Source organism: Pinus tabuliformis, chromosome 9, assembly GCF_031772625.1.
Source record: "Pinus tabuliformis cultivar Carrire ecotype Pingquan chromosome 9, CPIR1, whole genome shotgun sequence".
Classification (NCBI taxonomy): domain Eukaryota; kingdom Viridiplantae; phylum Streptophyta; class Pinopsida; order Pinales; family Pinaceae; genus Pinus; species Pinus tabuliformis.
The window spans coordinates 1,238,315,204-1,238,331,315 of record NC_142307.1 but is presented as its reverse complement, the minus strand read 5'-3'; the positions used below and the strand labels follow the sequence as shown (position 1 = coordinate 1,238,331,315).

The following is a 16,112-nucleotide window of genomic DNA, read 5'->3' as shown; positions in this document are numbered from 1 at the left end:
AGGAGAAACAAGCCGAGCAGGAGCAAATGGAGGAATAGGAAACCGAGGCAAGTCAACACCAATGATGGGAGCTGTGTGGCAAGCGAGAACAACAAGCAAATGCCTCCCGAGGGCTTCTAAAAAACCCAAGTTCGTTTGCCAAACAATAAGCTAGAGGAGTATAGAAGCCATATGAAAGATCATGCTCTCATATGTAAGTTCGTAGGAACATCGCCGTCTAAAAAAGAGTTGATGAAATGGATACACCTAAAGTGAAAACCTAAAGGACACATAGATCTTAAACTAGGAGCAAAAGGGTTTTTTACAGTAATTTTTACAAACCTGGAAGACAAGGAAAGGGTATTTGAGGAAGGGCCATACTTCTTCAATAATGCAGGTCTATTCATGCGGCAATGGGAGGAGTGCTACAATCCAAAGAAAGAAAAGATGTTGGCAGCACTAGTTTGGGTCCGATTGTTTGGACTTCCGATTGAGTTTTGGGACCCATAAATCCTAGAAGGAATCGGGAACTTGATTGGGACCTTTGTAAAGATTGCAGAAACCACCAGGAGAGGAAAATATACATCATATGCAAGGATCTGCGTCTACATGAATATTACTGAACCTCTGCCAGATCACATCGAAGTAGAGTACCATGATGAAATATGGCAACAGCCACTTGATTACGAGCACATCCCATTTCGATGCAGGCGGTGCCATGAATATGGCCATCTATTCAAACATTGCTCGCTAATTGAAGGAAATAACCCACCAGATCAAGGAGAGGAAAAGAAAAGGGCGGAGCATGAGAGACAGAGGAATGAAGGGAGCAAAGAAGGGTTCATGGAAATTCAGAGAAGAAAGAGATCTCACAAAGGAAAGAACAAAATAGATCCTCCAAACCCAGAAGAAAGCCAGCGAAATATGAATCAGTTTGAGATCTTGCGAGATCTGGAAATGGAGGTAGAAAGAGAAGAAGAGGAAGAGATATTAACAGAAGCCCAGAAAGATTATAGGAAGAACAACGAAGAAATGAAGAATAAAGAGGTGGTAAAAGAGGGAGAAAAGGAGGATAGGGAAGAAGAGCGAACCCAGGAACAGATTCAAATGGAAATCGACCCGCAGCAGGAACAAGGAGGCGAGGAAGAACAGATAATGAGGAAACTGCTACAGGAATGGAAGCATCTGGATGAACGGTTCATACCAGAGGAGAAAAAACAACTCTACAAGGACATGTTTCAAAGATACAAGGAAAAACGAGGACGAGGGATGGCAAAGCAACCAGAGCAACTTGGAACACAAGAAGATCAAAATCCAGAAGTGGGAACCACAGGAAAAGGAGGACAGAAAAGAGGCAAGAGACCTTTAAGCTAGACCATTCAAATGGTCGGAGAAACGCTAGTGAATTCCGGAAAAGTTGTGCCATTATCGGAGGTATTCCAACAACCCTCAAAACTTTTAAAATGATAATTACAACTTGGAATATCAGAGGGTTGAACAGCAAGGGTAAACAGAGATATTTGAAGGAGAGACTTAAAAGAGATAGACCAAATATTATGTTAATCCAAGAAACTAAACTAAAGGAGAGCAAACTAAAAGAAGTGATGAAAAATTTTAAGCCATACTATGAGATTGTGGGACAAGATGCAACAGGCAGTGCAGGGGGAGTTGCAATTTTGTGGAATCCAGAGGAAGTCCAATTTGAAGACTAGATCAGCATTCCTCGTATCCTCTCAGGAAGATTTAGGATTTTGGGCTCTAAAGAATGGATCCTTTTAACAAATGTATACGGGCCTCATACGGGCAATAATACGCTCCATCTATAGCGATTCCCCTTGGATAGTTGGAGACTACAATATGATAAAAGATCTAAACGAAAAAAGGGCGGACTCAGAAGAAGGGAGCCAGACATGGAAGCATTTGGTGATTGGATAACAGAACAAAGATTGGTAGATATTCATACTACAAATGGAGTACACACATGGAATAACAGGAGGGGAGGCAGAAACTAGATTGCATCCAGACTAGATCGATTTCTCCTATCAGAACAGATCATGAACTGGGATATTTACATAGAAGCTGTAATCCTCCCTGGCATGGGATTCGATCATTGGCCGGTTAAAGTGGAAATGGATATTAAAGCTAGCCCTAAGAGAAAACCCTTCAGATTTGAAGCCTTTTGGCTTAGAGACAAGAACTTCATTAAAAAAGTAGAGAAATGGTGGAAACAAAGTAGTCAGAGAGGAAGAAATAAAATGGAGACATTCCAGATGAAATTAAAAGAGCTTAAAAGGCACATAAGGAAATGGAATGAGGAGGAATTTGGGAATATACTCAAGGACCAGAAGATGTTAGAACAAAAGATGAAACAAATACAACAAGAAATAATAAATACAGGCAGGAGTGAAAACCTTGCTAAGGAGGAAGGGATTTTGATAGGGCAACTTGAAGAGAGGCGGAAACAAGAAGAAATCTTGTGGAGGCAAAAATCCAGGGTGAATTGGCTGAGAGAAGGGGAACGAAACACAAAGTTTTTCCATCAAGCAATGGTCCAGAGAAGGCACATAAATAGAATCTTTTCCATTAAAAATGAATCAGGAACAAGGGTCACTCAGCATGAGGATATAGAGCAAGTCCTGTCAGAGCACTTCAAGGAGATACTCACAGAACCAAATGTAGAAAGAAGAGCAGCGATAGAGGAAATATGTAAAGAAATCCCGAGTAGGATCACTAGAGAGAAAAATCTAGCTTTGATGTGGGCAGCGACCCTGGAAGAAGTAGAGGAAATTGTAAAAGGCATGAAAAAAATAAAGCCCCAGGTCTTGATGGGTTTACAGCGGAATTCTATCAGGCAAGGTGGGACTTCCTCGGACAAGATACCCTGGATGTGGTGGAAGAATCACGAAGAAACCAAAAGGTAAGTACAAATCTTAATGCAACTTCTTTGTCTCTAATCCCAAAGGAATCAAAGTCCTAAACCCCTCAAGGCTTTAGACCTCTTGCCCTTTGTAACGTGATATACAAGATCATAGCGACTCTAATGGCTAAAAGACTTAAGCCTCTCCTAACCAACATTATCTCCCCGGAACAAACAGGTTTTGTTGAAGGGCAGAAAATCTTAGATGGTTTGGTAGTCTCCCAAGAAGTTGTACACTCTTCAAAAATGAAAAAGGAAGCAGGTATGATGATTAAATTAGATCTTTCAAAAGCCTATGATCGTTTAAACTGGAATTACTTGAAAGAAATCTTAAGAGCTTATGGGTTTTGCAATAGATGGATTGAGTGGATAACATCTGCGATATCTTCAACAAATTTTTCTATTCTGGTGAACGGAACGCCCGCCCAACCTTTCAAATCGACCAGAGGTCTCTGGCAGGGAGACCCTCTGTCCCCTTTCCTGTTCATTATAGCCGTAGAAGGATTAGGAAGGTACATCAAAAAAGAAGTAAGAGAGAAGAAGCTTAAAGGAATCCAATTGTGGGGAAATAATCTCCCAATAACCCATCAGCAATTTGTCGATGACGTCATGCTGTTTGGAAAGGCATCTCTGAGAGAAGCCAGAAGAATCAAGGCGATTTTAGATCTGTTCATGTCAGCCTCGGGCACTCAAATCAACAATGAAAAATCATGTACTTATTTTTTTAATACAACAGGGAACATCAAGAACTTCCTGTCTAGAACCCTGGGATTCCAATCAGGGGAGCTCCCAACCAGGTATCTAGGAACCCCGCTAGCTCTAACTCCACTAAGGATGTCTAACTGGTAGCAAGTTCTGGAGAAAATAGTCAAGAAACTTGCAAACTGGTCCTTTCGATCCTTAAATTTTGCAGGCAGAATTGTCCTAGTGAAAGTGGTACTCCAGTCTATTCCAATATACCAACTCTTAGCTATGGTAGCTCCTAAAGGAGCATGTAATAAGACGACAGAGATATTCAAAAATTTTATATGGAGTGGTCAAAAAGAGAAAAACCAATGATCCCTGGTATCTTGGAAGGACATAGTAAAAAGTAAGATGGAAGGAGGACTAGGACTTAAGGATCCTCATATTCTGAACCAAGCTTTGGGGGCTAAGATATGGTCGTGGTGGCTAAATGGGGAAATGACCTGTGGAAAAGAATATAGACAAAAAAATATAACATGCCCACGAAATCAGAGGAAATTCTGAGGATGAGGGATATCCCGAAAGGATCGACAATATGGAACCTTTCCAGTTTCAATAAAGAGTTAATTGCGAAGCATGCGTTCTAGGAGATAAGGGAAGGCAGCTCAATGAAATTTTGGGAAGAGGCCTGGCAACAAAGGGAAAGAATGAATGGAATACAAGACCTTATGGAAGTAAGCCAAAAAGCAGCAGAGCAAGGTATGATTGTAGTAAAGGACTTTTGGAAGAGGGAAAGCCAAGATGAAGTGTGGAGAGTTTGGAAAAGCTCGGAGGAATGGATGGATCAACTCACAGGAGAACAAAAAGAGAGATATCAAAAGGAAATGCAGACAAGGAGGATCCCCATAAGATCTGGACCAGACATCTTAAGATGGGGAAACACAACTAAAGGGAATTTTTCAATTAAGGAAGCATACCATCTTTTAAACTCTGATGCTCCAGAGGATATGTCAGACATCTGGAAGATACTATGGAGCAGCAACTGGTGGCCAAAAGTGGCCCACTTCTTATGGCTGGTAGTCAAAGGCCGCATTTTAACTTGGGACCAACTTCAAAAAAAAGGTATTCATGGCCCCTCAAGGTGTCCTCTATGTAAGAAAGAAAAGGAGACACAAGAACACCTCCTAAACTCGTGCGCAGAAGCCCACTATCAATGGGAAGAGGTTAGGAGACTCTTCGACAAAGCCAATAGTGATCAGGAGAGCATTAATAACACCATCAAAATTTGGGGAAAAGGTCAATTCACGAGCCAAGTGGTGAAAAGAGCTTGGAGCTTAGTGGTCGGGATGAACATGTGGATGATTTGGAAGGAGAGAAATAGAAGAATCTTACAAAACAAAGAGATGACAAGGAACCATATATGGGAGAAGACAGTGAACCATATACAAGAAACTATATTAGCAGATAACTGGAATGGAGAAGACTGGGAAGTAACACAAGAAGAAGAACAGATACTTAAGAAACTCAACCTGGATCAAAAGATGGTGGCTCCCCAGCTATGGAAACAGCCCAGGCCGGTACTCAATGAAATAATGCACTATACTAGACCCCCGGAAGGATTTATTAAGTTAAATTTTGACGGGGCCTCCAAAGGAAACCCAGGCCCAGCTGGATTCGGAGGTCTTTTCAGGGATGATCAAGGAAGGACGAAATGGATTTATGCAGATAGCGGGGGTATCATGAGCAACAATGAGGCAGAGCTGATGGCAGCACGCCAAGGTTTAATGATAGCTATCAGGAATGGGTAAAACAACTTGGAAGTGGAGGGACACTCTCAACTGGTTATACATGTACTTAAAAAACTCAATAATGGTACCCCCTGCGACAAAGTCACTCAAAGCTGGAGGACTGCTAGCCTAATACAAGAACTGGCAACCATTATAAGAAGATTTTAATATATGATTATCAAACATGCTAAAAGGGAGGCAAACAGAGCAGCAGACTTCCTTGCGAATTGGGGATGCCAAGAACAAGGAAGAAAAGTGGATAATATATGGACGAGCTATTCAAAAGATACAGGTTTTGAACAGCTATGTTCGATTCTTAATCAGGATAACCATGCAGACACGACCTAAAGGCAGCAGCGACAGTAGGCTCCCGATCGGGATGTGGAAACGTGGAGGTGATAATGGCAAGGGAAATCATTATAAGGATAGGACAGTAGGAAGTGACCGCAGGTATGAGGCCACCCTCCCAACAAACGAAATGAATACTCTATCAGACAAAACTTTAAGTGGTAGGGGTGGGAAAGGAGGAGTACAGATGAGTGGGGAAAATGGCGGTGGTTATGGCTGGGAGGGAAGGACGGTGAAGAAGCATAACAAGAAGGTGACGGGAGGTGAAGAAAACGTTAAAGCGGATAGAGTGAGGGAGGAACGACTTGAGGAGCAAGAGGAAAACATTACCAGGGTAATCTGCAAGCTTTGGTATGTGAAAAATGCTTTTCTCACCTTACTTGTTCTCATTTTTATCAGTAGAATGAATAACAGTTAGGTGTGGGAGGAGATGGGAGGTGGAAAGAGTCTGGGAAAACTGGGAAGGCCCCATGTTTCGCAGTATGAAGACTATCTGGAGAGATCTGAGGGAGGAGAAAGAAACTACAGTCAAAGGTAGAGGTTGAGAAATAATGAGGAAAACCAGAATGTGACATCCATGGCTGGAAGCAAAGGAAAGATAGACACTGGAGATTTGTCGATGGACCCCTTAAAATGGTACCTGACCCACATGACAGAGGGAGTGCTTCACCCCCTGAACTCGGGAAAGGATTATCATCAACAGAGCATAAAAATGGAAGGGGAGTGTAGTAGGAGGAAAGAAACACCAAAGAGTCAAGCGGTTCTCGATGAAGAGAATGAAATTGCTGTAAATCTAACACCTGTGATTGATGTGTGTGAACAGGAGGAGGTAGAAGCCAAGATGGTTCGACAGGGTCGGAGGCGTGGTCGAGGAGGAAGGGGTTGCCTGAGACAAAGTAATCAGGGTGACAGGCCTACGGAGGAACCCGAGAATCAACGTAGAGAGAGGCGGTCCGCCTGGACTATTAGCCAAGACGCAGACTGTGCTTACCAAGAGGAAACGGACGAAGGCATTCACCGTATAATTCAAAATCTAGAGGAAAGAGTCCTAGGAGAACAGTCGGGCTCGGAAATTGAAGAATGGGCTACTATAGTTAGTGACCCAGACAATATAAGGGGGAGTCAAATGCTATATCGAAGATCCCTGCACATTTATTTGGTTTTGAAGAGTCTTTTGGCAAAGGCCTTGGAACAAGTTGCTAAAGAAACACTACAACAAAACCAGCGATTTGCGCCAGATTTAGCGCCAGATTTTAGTGCATTTTTTTTGTAATTGTGATGAGCAACCTGGCGCTAAATCTGGCTCTATTGTACAATTTTTAAAGCGTCCTTTTTTGCACCTGATTTTGCATCCTTTTTCACGCTAGATTTTGCATCATTTTTTACACCAAACTATGCATCATTTTTTGCGTCAAATTTTGAACCAAGATTTGCATCTTATTTTATGACAGGTTTTGCTTCTAGTTTTGTGTCATTTTTTGCATCTATTTTTCATTCTCTTTTGCTTCCTATTTGTGTCATTCTTTGCTTCCATTTTTGCACCATCATTTGCATCAAGTTTACACTATATTTTGAATCCAATTTAACGTCTTTTTATGCATCCATTTTGTGTCAGTTTTTGCATCTAGTCTTATGCCAGGTTTTGTATCTAGTCTTACACTAGTTTTTGCTTCTATTTTTGCACCAGCTTTGGTGCCTATCTTTGCACCATGTGTTGAATTTGATTTAGCACCAAATTTTGCATCCATTTTTGTGCCCATTTTTGCATCTTTTTTTGGACCATTTTTTACATCCACATTTACGTTTGATTTGTCTCCATTTTTCCCATCTCATTTTGCACCATATTTTGCGTCATTTGTTTCATCCAATTTTGCATCATTTTTAACACCATCTCTTGCATCTAATGTTACATCATTTTGAGCATCCAAATTTGCATTTATATTTGCATCTTATGTTGAGTCATGTGTTGTGTCCACCTTTGCATCTTATTTTGTGTCTAATGGTACATTCAATTTAGAGCCATTTTTTACGTCTACTTTTGTATTTGTTTTTGCACCAAGTTTTGCATCCAATTTTAAGCTATTTTATGCCCCTTTTTGCACCATCTTTTTGTGTCTACTTGTGTCGAATGTTGCACCATTATTTACACCGACTTTTTCATCCAATTTTGCATTTTTTTGGTGTCTAGTTTTACATCGTTTTCACCATCCAAATTTGCATCTTTTTTTGCCTCATTTTGTGTCCACATTTGCATATAATTTTGTGTCTGAGTTCGAGCCTAAATTTGCATGTGATTAGGAATCATTTTTTACATCCAATATGACATCCTTGGTTTCACCTTTTTTCAGCCCCATTTTGCATCTTGTTTTATGTCTTTTCTTACATCTTTTTTTATTCCTTTTTTGCACTCAAGTTTGCATCCCAAATTTACACCATTATTTGCATCATCATTTGGCATATTAATTTGTAACGGTTTTTGCTTCTTTTTAACGCTCAACTTTGCATCTTATTTTACATCTAGTTGTTGTCTTTTTTTGCATCTAATTTGGTGCCCATTTATGTGTCCTTGTTTTTGCCCAATTTGATATCCTTTTGTATGCCATGTTTTTTTCCCTTCTTTGTGTCAACTATTGCACAATTTTTCACTTCTAATTTAAAACACTTTGTATGTCAATTGTTTGCATTTTGTATTAATTCCTAGTTTAACATCCAATTTTACTTTCAATTTTGCATCCATGGTTACATCCGCATTTGACTTCTTATATAGAGTATATTTTTCTTTACATATATGACCCCCTTTATAGATTCATAGTGAAATATATGATAGTTTCTAAATATCATTAAAGCAGATATCACAATTCAAAATCATTTGTAAAGAAATTTAAGAGAAATTGACAACATCCATCCAAAAAAATAACAATGTGTCATTAACAATTTTCAAAACATGTATAAAATAGCAACATAATACTAATAAAATCAGTGTTATTTTTAATCAAAACAAGTAAAATTCAAATATGATTAACAAATCAAAATATTTCATGAATATCGTTATTCTACGATAAATTAACAACATACATAAATCAAACTCATCGTATGATTACAAAATCAAAATGTCTCATTGATATAGGGTAAATTCACAACACCCATCTAAACATAGAAATGTCATTCTACACAATAATTTCTTCATAAAAAACAATGCATGTGCATGCCTAGCTACCACCACCAAGATCATCCTCATGATCATCTTGACCATCCTCATTACTCTGATCCACATCATCACCAACACCGCAACTATCATCATCATCTCCTCCTTCACCACCATCATCCTCATCCTCATCCTCATCATCTCCTGATATATGTTGAACATAATTTGGATCATCGTCTTGGCAATCATTACCTATAGCATTCTGACAAAAAAAATCAATATTACATGTTAGTATTAATTACATAACACAACGCATGTTTTTGTTATACAATGTTAACCATAAAATGAGGTAAGATATAATATCTAATAGTACTAAAAAATAAAATGAAAATATGGTTTAAAAGTATATTGGAAATCCAACTAAGATTACATACCATAGAGTCCATCCAAACAACAAATTCAACCCATCTCTTTTGCTGCAGCACCTCCTTTTCCAAATGATTTGGAGGTCTTCCATATTTTAGTTCCTATCAATCAGTAAATAGGGAGAAATTAGATAACAATGACTTTCTTCTAGTACAAAATTTATTAAAAAAATATCACATGTTTAATATACTTACAAAGGTTGTTATCAGTGCTTTTAAACCTTTCTGGCCACTACGATGAGTGACTTTTGTCTTGGTTAACCTCGCCTTGGATGCCTTGTCCTTAAACATAAACCAATTCAATTTATTTTCACACAAATACATGTCTAAGATACTTATAAGTATTAATACATTCTAAATAATGTTTAATGAAAAATTCAATACCTGAATGCTCTCATTGCCGGCTTTTCTTTGTGCATCCAACTTCTCATATGATTTTACAAGTTCTTTCCATACTTTAAAAGGTATGTCAATAGGTCTTTGTTTCAGTCTTTGATCTTGAGGCATTTTTTTAATTTTTCTTGTTTGGTTAAAAATTTTGGTTAAAAAAAACCGAACAAGTAATTCACATCAATGTCATGGGGACTCTATGGATATGTGTAAAAAAATGGCTATAAAGAAAACATCCAAAAAACATATGAGCTCTCCCTTTGATGGTCACTTGGGGCATATGGCTGGAAAGGAACAACTCCATTTTCGAAAATCAAGGACAATCCTTTCTCAAAGTCCTTCCTAATATTTGCTCCAAATGTCTTAAAATGAAAAACAAAATTCAAACGTCATCCTTAAACATCTCCCTTAAATATAACGTTGGACCATAAATTCTTCACTTTTATTGTTATCGGCTCTGGAATGATTTTTCTATATGCAATTATATAATGAAATATGTGTGCACTAATGAGAAAACATTGAGTTTCATTTTTCATAATCACAAACAATGAAAAAAGAATCACACGTAACTAGCATCATTTTGGAAATTTTATATTTATTAAAAATCTTTAACATGTTTTCCTCCCATATCTCATAAAAAGGTGTGAATTTTTTTATATACTCTCCAATAAGCACTACAACAAAACCAGCGATTTGGAGGTTTTACACTAAGTTCTTCAACATCGAGCTTACTAGGGCTTGCACCACCGGCGTTATTAGTAAGAATCTCATGAGGTTTGCATAGCCATGATTATTAGAATCAAAATAGTAGGATTTGCACTAAAAAACAGTTCATAGAGCTTTCCTGCTGGGGTGAAAATCACAAGTTCAACTTCTGCAGTGCAGAGCACCGAGAGCTCGTAAGCTTTCTTCAACAATCCACCTACGTTTGGAAAATGTACCCTGCCTGCTGGCGATGTTCTCAATCCTCTTCCTCTGCATCTTTCCCCTCACTATTCTTGTATGTCCTCTTTCGTTTTTCCCTCCAAACAAACCCTCTCAAATTGAGAAAGCAGAACAACTCACTCGATGAGAATCCGAATCCAATTATCGCTTCTAACAATAACCCAATACGATACCAGAAGTGATTACACAAAACCTCATTGACTCTTCATTTGTTTGGAAAAGAGCCAAGCATATACTTCTGACGAGGGTTTCCGTCTCAAGTCTGGCTCGCAGGACGTCGCTTAGTCAATTGCGAGAAAAGTTTTCCACCTGCCTGTCACATACAGTTTGTCACACTATATATTAAAATAAGGTTGATCATACTAACAATAAGGTTGTATAGTTTAAAAGGAGGGCTCTCCTGACTGCATTTGGTTGGTTTATAGAAAAGATTGCTCGAATGTGTAATGTGAATGCTCTACTAACTGTTTTTTAAGCATTTGGAAGTATTAAAACCCCCTAGGATAATTAATGTAAGACCTGTTAATTAATGTGTAAAGATGGCTATTGTCCTTGGGCTACCTTAGCTGTTCGTGTTTAGTGATCTGTGGTATTATGACTCCTCAAGTCACTATTAAACCATGAGAACCATGCCCAGGCAGACTAGTGTGACATTGTGGATGAGAACCAAAACTAGACTCCTATAACCTCCTTTTTCATCCTTTAAATTGCAGAATTAACTGACTGTTCTAGTAATCGTTCTTGAGCACCTGAAGATGTGCACCCTAAATAATAAGAATAATACCCTGTAACATATGAATAGTCCATCCTGTGCATGTAGGATATGCACATGAGGTCCAATAAAATCACTAACCAGAATACCAGGTGTTATTAAAGCCTCTACAGGTTGATATATATGAATGTTACAATGTGCAGGAGTATGATTCAATTCCATACGAAAATACAAAACATCTGATAGGATTTCCTTATACCTCATAGGGAACAACCATTGTCCCTTCTATAGATGAGCAGAATAAGTGCTTGGTTCTCTACACTAAATAAAGACAAAGTATAGTACTTATTGCTGACAAAATAGGATTTAAATCGCGGTTCAATTGCTTGACATTCAGCTGGTCACAGAATTGTAGAGTGCATAATCATAAGTGATGTTGCGAGCCTCATTGCTCAAAGTCTAAGGGTCTTGCGAGCCATAATCACAGCCATGTATGGCATATCTTGTGATTATGGCATTTTATGAGGTCAATTCTTGTGAAGACATTTCAGTTTATAATAAATTTTGAACCTCAACAGAGTTTTGGCAAGACCTGGCTGAGCTAGGACATCAACAACACAGCTGATATGAATGACATAATCTAGCCTCAAGAGGGAGCCTCTTTTGTTTCATCACTCTAACAATCTATGAAGTGGTGGAAAGCATAACAACTTCCCCTTGAATATGACACCTAAACTGAGTACAAATCCGAAATGATGCAGCCCTTGGTGCATGTCTCTCAAAGTATCGATATTTCAAATGTTGAAAGCTCTTGTGCCCATTTGATATGCATTCGATTGCAGTTCCCCTGAAGAAAGAATCTTATAAAGGTGAGGCCATGGCCAATATGTTAGCCATATCCATTGGAGTTGCCATTGCTTGACAACTTTAGTGTGATCAGTCCCACCATGATTCACATGGGCTTCTACTCAACACTGGTTGTTGCTATTGTAAGAGTCTTCAAGCTCACACTGGCTGTTGCTATTGTAAGAGTCTTCAAGCTCGTTGAACCCATAGTATTGATAAGTGTATTCTTTGGGTCTCTGGTTTTCAAATTCTGCATATGTTTTCCTCTCAGTATCATTATTTCAAATGCTGAAAGTTCTAATTCCCATTGCTGTGTATTTGATTGTGGTTTCCCTAAAGAAAGAAGCTTATAAAGGTGAGCCCGAGGCCAATATGTTGGCCATATCCATTGGAGTTACTATTTCAGCTTATGGGGAGGCCAAGATGAATGCATGGGAGGTGATTCTCTAGTTAAGTGCAGTTGCATGTGAGACTACCCAATTGGTTCTCATACAAATTCCATGAACATCAAAAGGGATTAAGTTGAATCCCATCACATCTTTGTTGCTCCTTGTTGCCTTGTTTTTCTCAGCACCCCCTGGGCCTTAGTAGAATACCCATTTCTGATAATCAGGGTCTCTTCCTTTTATTTGGATTACATGACATTTCTGCTTGTGCCTTGGCTCTTAATCTTGCAGTGTTTCTTCTGATAGGAAAGACTTCAACCTTGACTATGAATGTTGCTGGTCTTGTCAAGGACTGGCTGCTCATAACATAATCTTTGTCTGTAATAAATGAAAAGGTTACAATCATAAACTTGAGTGGGTGTGGACTAGCTTTTCTGGCTGTCTGTTACTATAATCATTTGAAACTTCAAGCTCTCAAGTCCAATGACAACCAACCAAAGTACCTCAGCAGTGCAGCTGATGCCAATGATGAAGGAGAAGGTTTGATAATGACGAGTGGGAGATTCTCATTCAGAGATTCAGAACCAGTAGAGAAAAATCAAACTCAAGCTTCAGGATTAGGTATTTAGATCATTAATATTGTCTTGTGCTAGAGATTACTGTTCTTGGATTGTCTCCTCTATGCCCAGATCTATTTGCAGGGAACAGGCCAGTCATTCACAGTGAAGAAGATAATGACAAGATTAGTGTATAATGATGGACAGGATGGTGCCATGGTGCCAACCTAAATCTCAAGTAAAGAGACATCTGTTCATTAATTTGTCAAGAAGCATGGCCTACAATTCAATTGCTCTAAGCCTATCACTTCTTCCACCTGTCAAATAAATTGTTTCCTGTTTGTTTAGTTGACTATGGTTCTAATAAATATACTATTGTTTGATGTAAAAAGACAAAACAAAACAAAAAATATGGAAAGTTGTGACCCCATTTTCTAACTACAAATTGAAATCGGATTACCATAGTGACCACCTCTGCTTATTGGAATCAAAAAGGGGGTGGGTTAACCCAATACGATACCAGAAGTGATTACACAAAACCTCATTGACTCTTCATTTGTTTGGAAAAGAGCCAAGCATATACTTCTGATGAGGGTTTCCGTCTCAAGTCTGGCAAGCAGGACGTTGCTTAGTCAATTGCGAGAAAAGTTTTCCACCTGCCTGTCACATACGGTTTGTCACACTATATATTAAAATAAGGTTGATCATACTAACAATAAGGTTGTATATTTTAAAAGGAGGGCTCTCCTGACTGCATTTTGTTGGTTTATAGAAAAGATTGCTGGAATGTGTAATGTGAATGCTCTGCTAACTGTTTTTTAAGCATTTGGAAGTATTAAAACCCCCTAGGATAATTAATGTAAGACCTGTTAATTAATGTGTAAAGATGGCTATTGTCCTTGGGCTACCTTAGCTGTTCGTGTTTAGTGATCTGTGGTATTATGACTCCTCAAGTCACTATTAAACCATGAGAACCATGCCCAGGCAGACTAGTGTGACATTATGGATGAGAACCAAAACTAGACTCCTATAACCTCCTTTTTCATCCTTTAAATTGCAGAATTAACTGACTGTTCTAGTAATCGTTCTTGAGCACCTGAAGATGTGCACCCTAAATAATAAGAATAATACCCTGTAACATATGAATAGTCCATCCTGTGCATGTAGGATATGCACATGAGGTCCAATAAAATCACTAACCAGAATACCAGGTGTTATTAAAGCCTCTACAGGTTGATATATATGAATGTTACAGTGTGCAGGAGTATGATTCAATTCCATACGAAAATACAAAACATCTGATAGGATTTCCTTATACCTCATAGGCAAAAAACCATTGTCCCTTCTATAGATGAGCAGAATAAGTGCTTGGTTCTCTACACTAAATAAAGACAAAGTATAGTACTTATTGCTGACAAAATAGGATTTAAATCGCGGTTCAATTGCTTGACATTCAGCTGGTCACAGAATTGTAGAGTGCATAATCATAAGTGATGTTGCGAGCCTCATTGCTCAAAGTCTAAGGGTCTTGCGAGCCATAATCACAGCCATGTATGGCATATCTTGTGATTATGGCATTTTATGAGGTCAATTCTTGTGAAGACATTTCAGTTTATAATAAATTTTGAACCTCAACAGAGTTTTGGCAAGACCTGGCTGAGCTAGGTCATGAACAACACAGCTGATATGAACGACATAATCTAGCCTCAAGAGGGAGCCTCTTTTGTTTCATCACTCTAACAATCTATGAAGTGGTGGAAAGCATAACAACTTCCCCTTGAATATGACACCTAAACTGAGTACAAATCCTAAATGATGCAGCCCTTGGTGCATGTCTCTCAAAGTATCGATATTTCAAATGTTGAAAGCTCTTGTGCCCATTTGATATGCATTCGATTGCAGTTCCCCTGAAGAAAGAATATTATAAAGGTGAGGCCATGGCCAATATGTTAGCCATATCCATTGGAGTTGCCATTGCTTGACAACTTTAGTGTGATCAGTCCCACCATGATTCACATGGGCTTCTACTCAACACTGGCTGTTGCTATTGTAAGAGTCTTCAAGCTCGTTGAACCCATAGTATTGATAAGTGTATTCTTTGGGTCTTTGGTTTTCAAATTCTGCCAATGTTTTCCTCTCAGTATCATTATTTCAAATGTTGAAAGCTCTAATTCCCATTGCTGTGTATTTGATTGTGGTTTCCCTGAAGAAAGAAGCTTATAATGGTGAGCCCGAGGCCAATATGTTGGCCATATCCATTGGAGTTACTATTTCAGCTTATGGGGAGGCCAAGATGAATGCATGGGAGGTGATTCTCTAGTTAAGTGCAGTTGCATGTGAGACTACCCAATTGGTTCTCATACAAATTCCACGAACATCAAAAGGGATTAAGTTGAATCCCATCACATCTTTGTTGCTCCTTGTTGCCTTGTTTTTCTCAGCACCCCCTGGGCCTTAGTAGAATACCCATTTCTGATAATCAGGGTCTCTTCCTTTGATTTGGATTACATGACATTTCTGCTTGTGCCTTGGCTCTTAATCTTGCAGTGTTTCTTCTGATAGGAAAGACTTCAGCCTTGACTATTAATGTTGCTGGTCTTGTCAAGGACTGGCTGCTCATAACATAATCTTTGTCTGTAATAAATGAAAAGGTTACAGTCATAAGCTTGAGTGGGTGTGGACTGGCTTTTCTGGCTGTCTGTTACTATAATCATTTGAAACTTCAAGCTCTCAAGTCCAATGACAACCAACCAAAGTACCTCAGCAGTGCAGCTGATGCCAATGATGAAGGAGAAGGTTTGATAATGACGAGTGGGAGATTCTCAATCAGAGATTCAGAACCAGTAGAGAAAAATCAAACTCAAGCTTCAGGATTAGGTATTTAGATCATTAATATTGTCTTGTGCTAGAGATTACTGTTCTTGGATTGGCTCCTCTATGCCCAGATCTATTTGCAGGGAACAGGCCAGTCATTCACAGTGAAGAAGATAA

At 38.8% G+C, this 16,112-nt stretch overlaps 1 protein-coding gene across 1 annotated transcript; it reads right to left on the bottom strand.

Annotated features, from left to right (window-relative positions):
• Nucleotides 1–8,728: 8,728 nt before the first annotated feature.
• On the bottom strand, nt 8,729–10,383 carry LOC149153039 (uncharacterized). The gene is made up of 4 exons (XM_089439076.1): nt 9,670–10,383; nt 9,481–9,567; nt 9,295–9,387; nt 8,729–9,122 (listed from the first exon to the last, which is right to left on the bottom strand). Exons 1-4 carry the CDS (start codon nt 9,790–9,792, stop codon nt 8,925–8,927), a joined length of 501 nt encoding a protein of 166 aa, XP_089295202.1. The 5' UTR covers nt 9,793–10,383; the 3' UTR covers nt 8,729–8,924.
• Nucleotides 10,384–16,112: the final 5,729 nt, after the last annotated feature.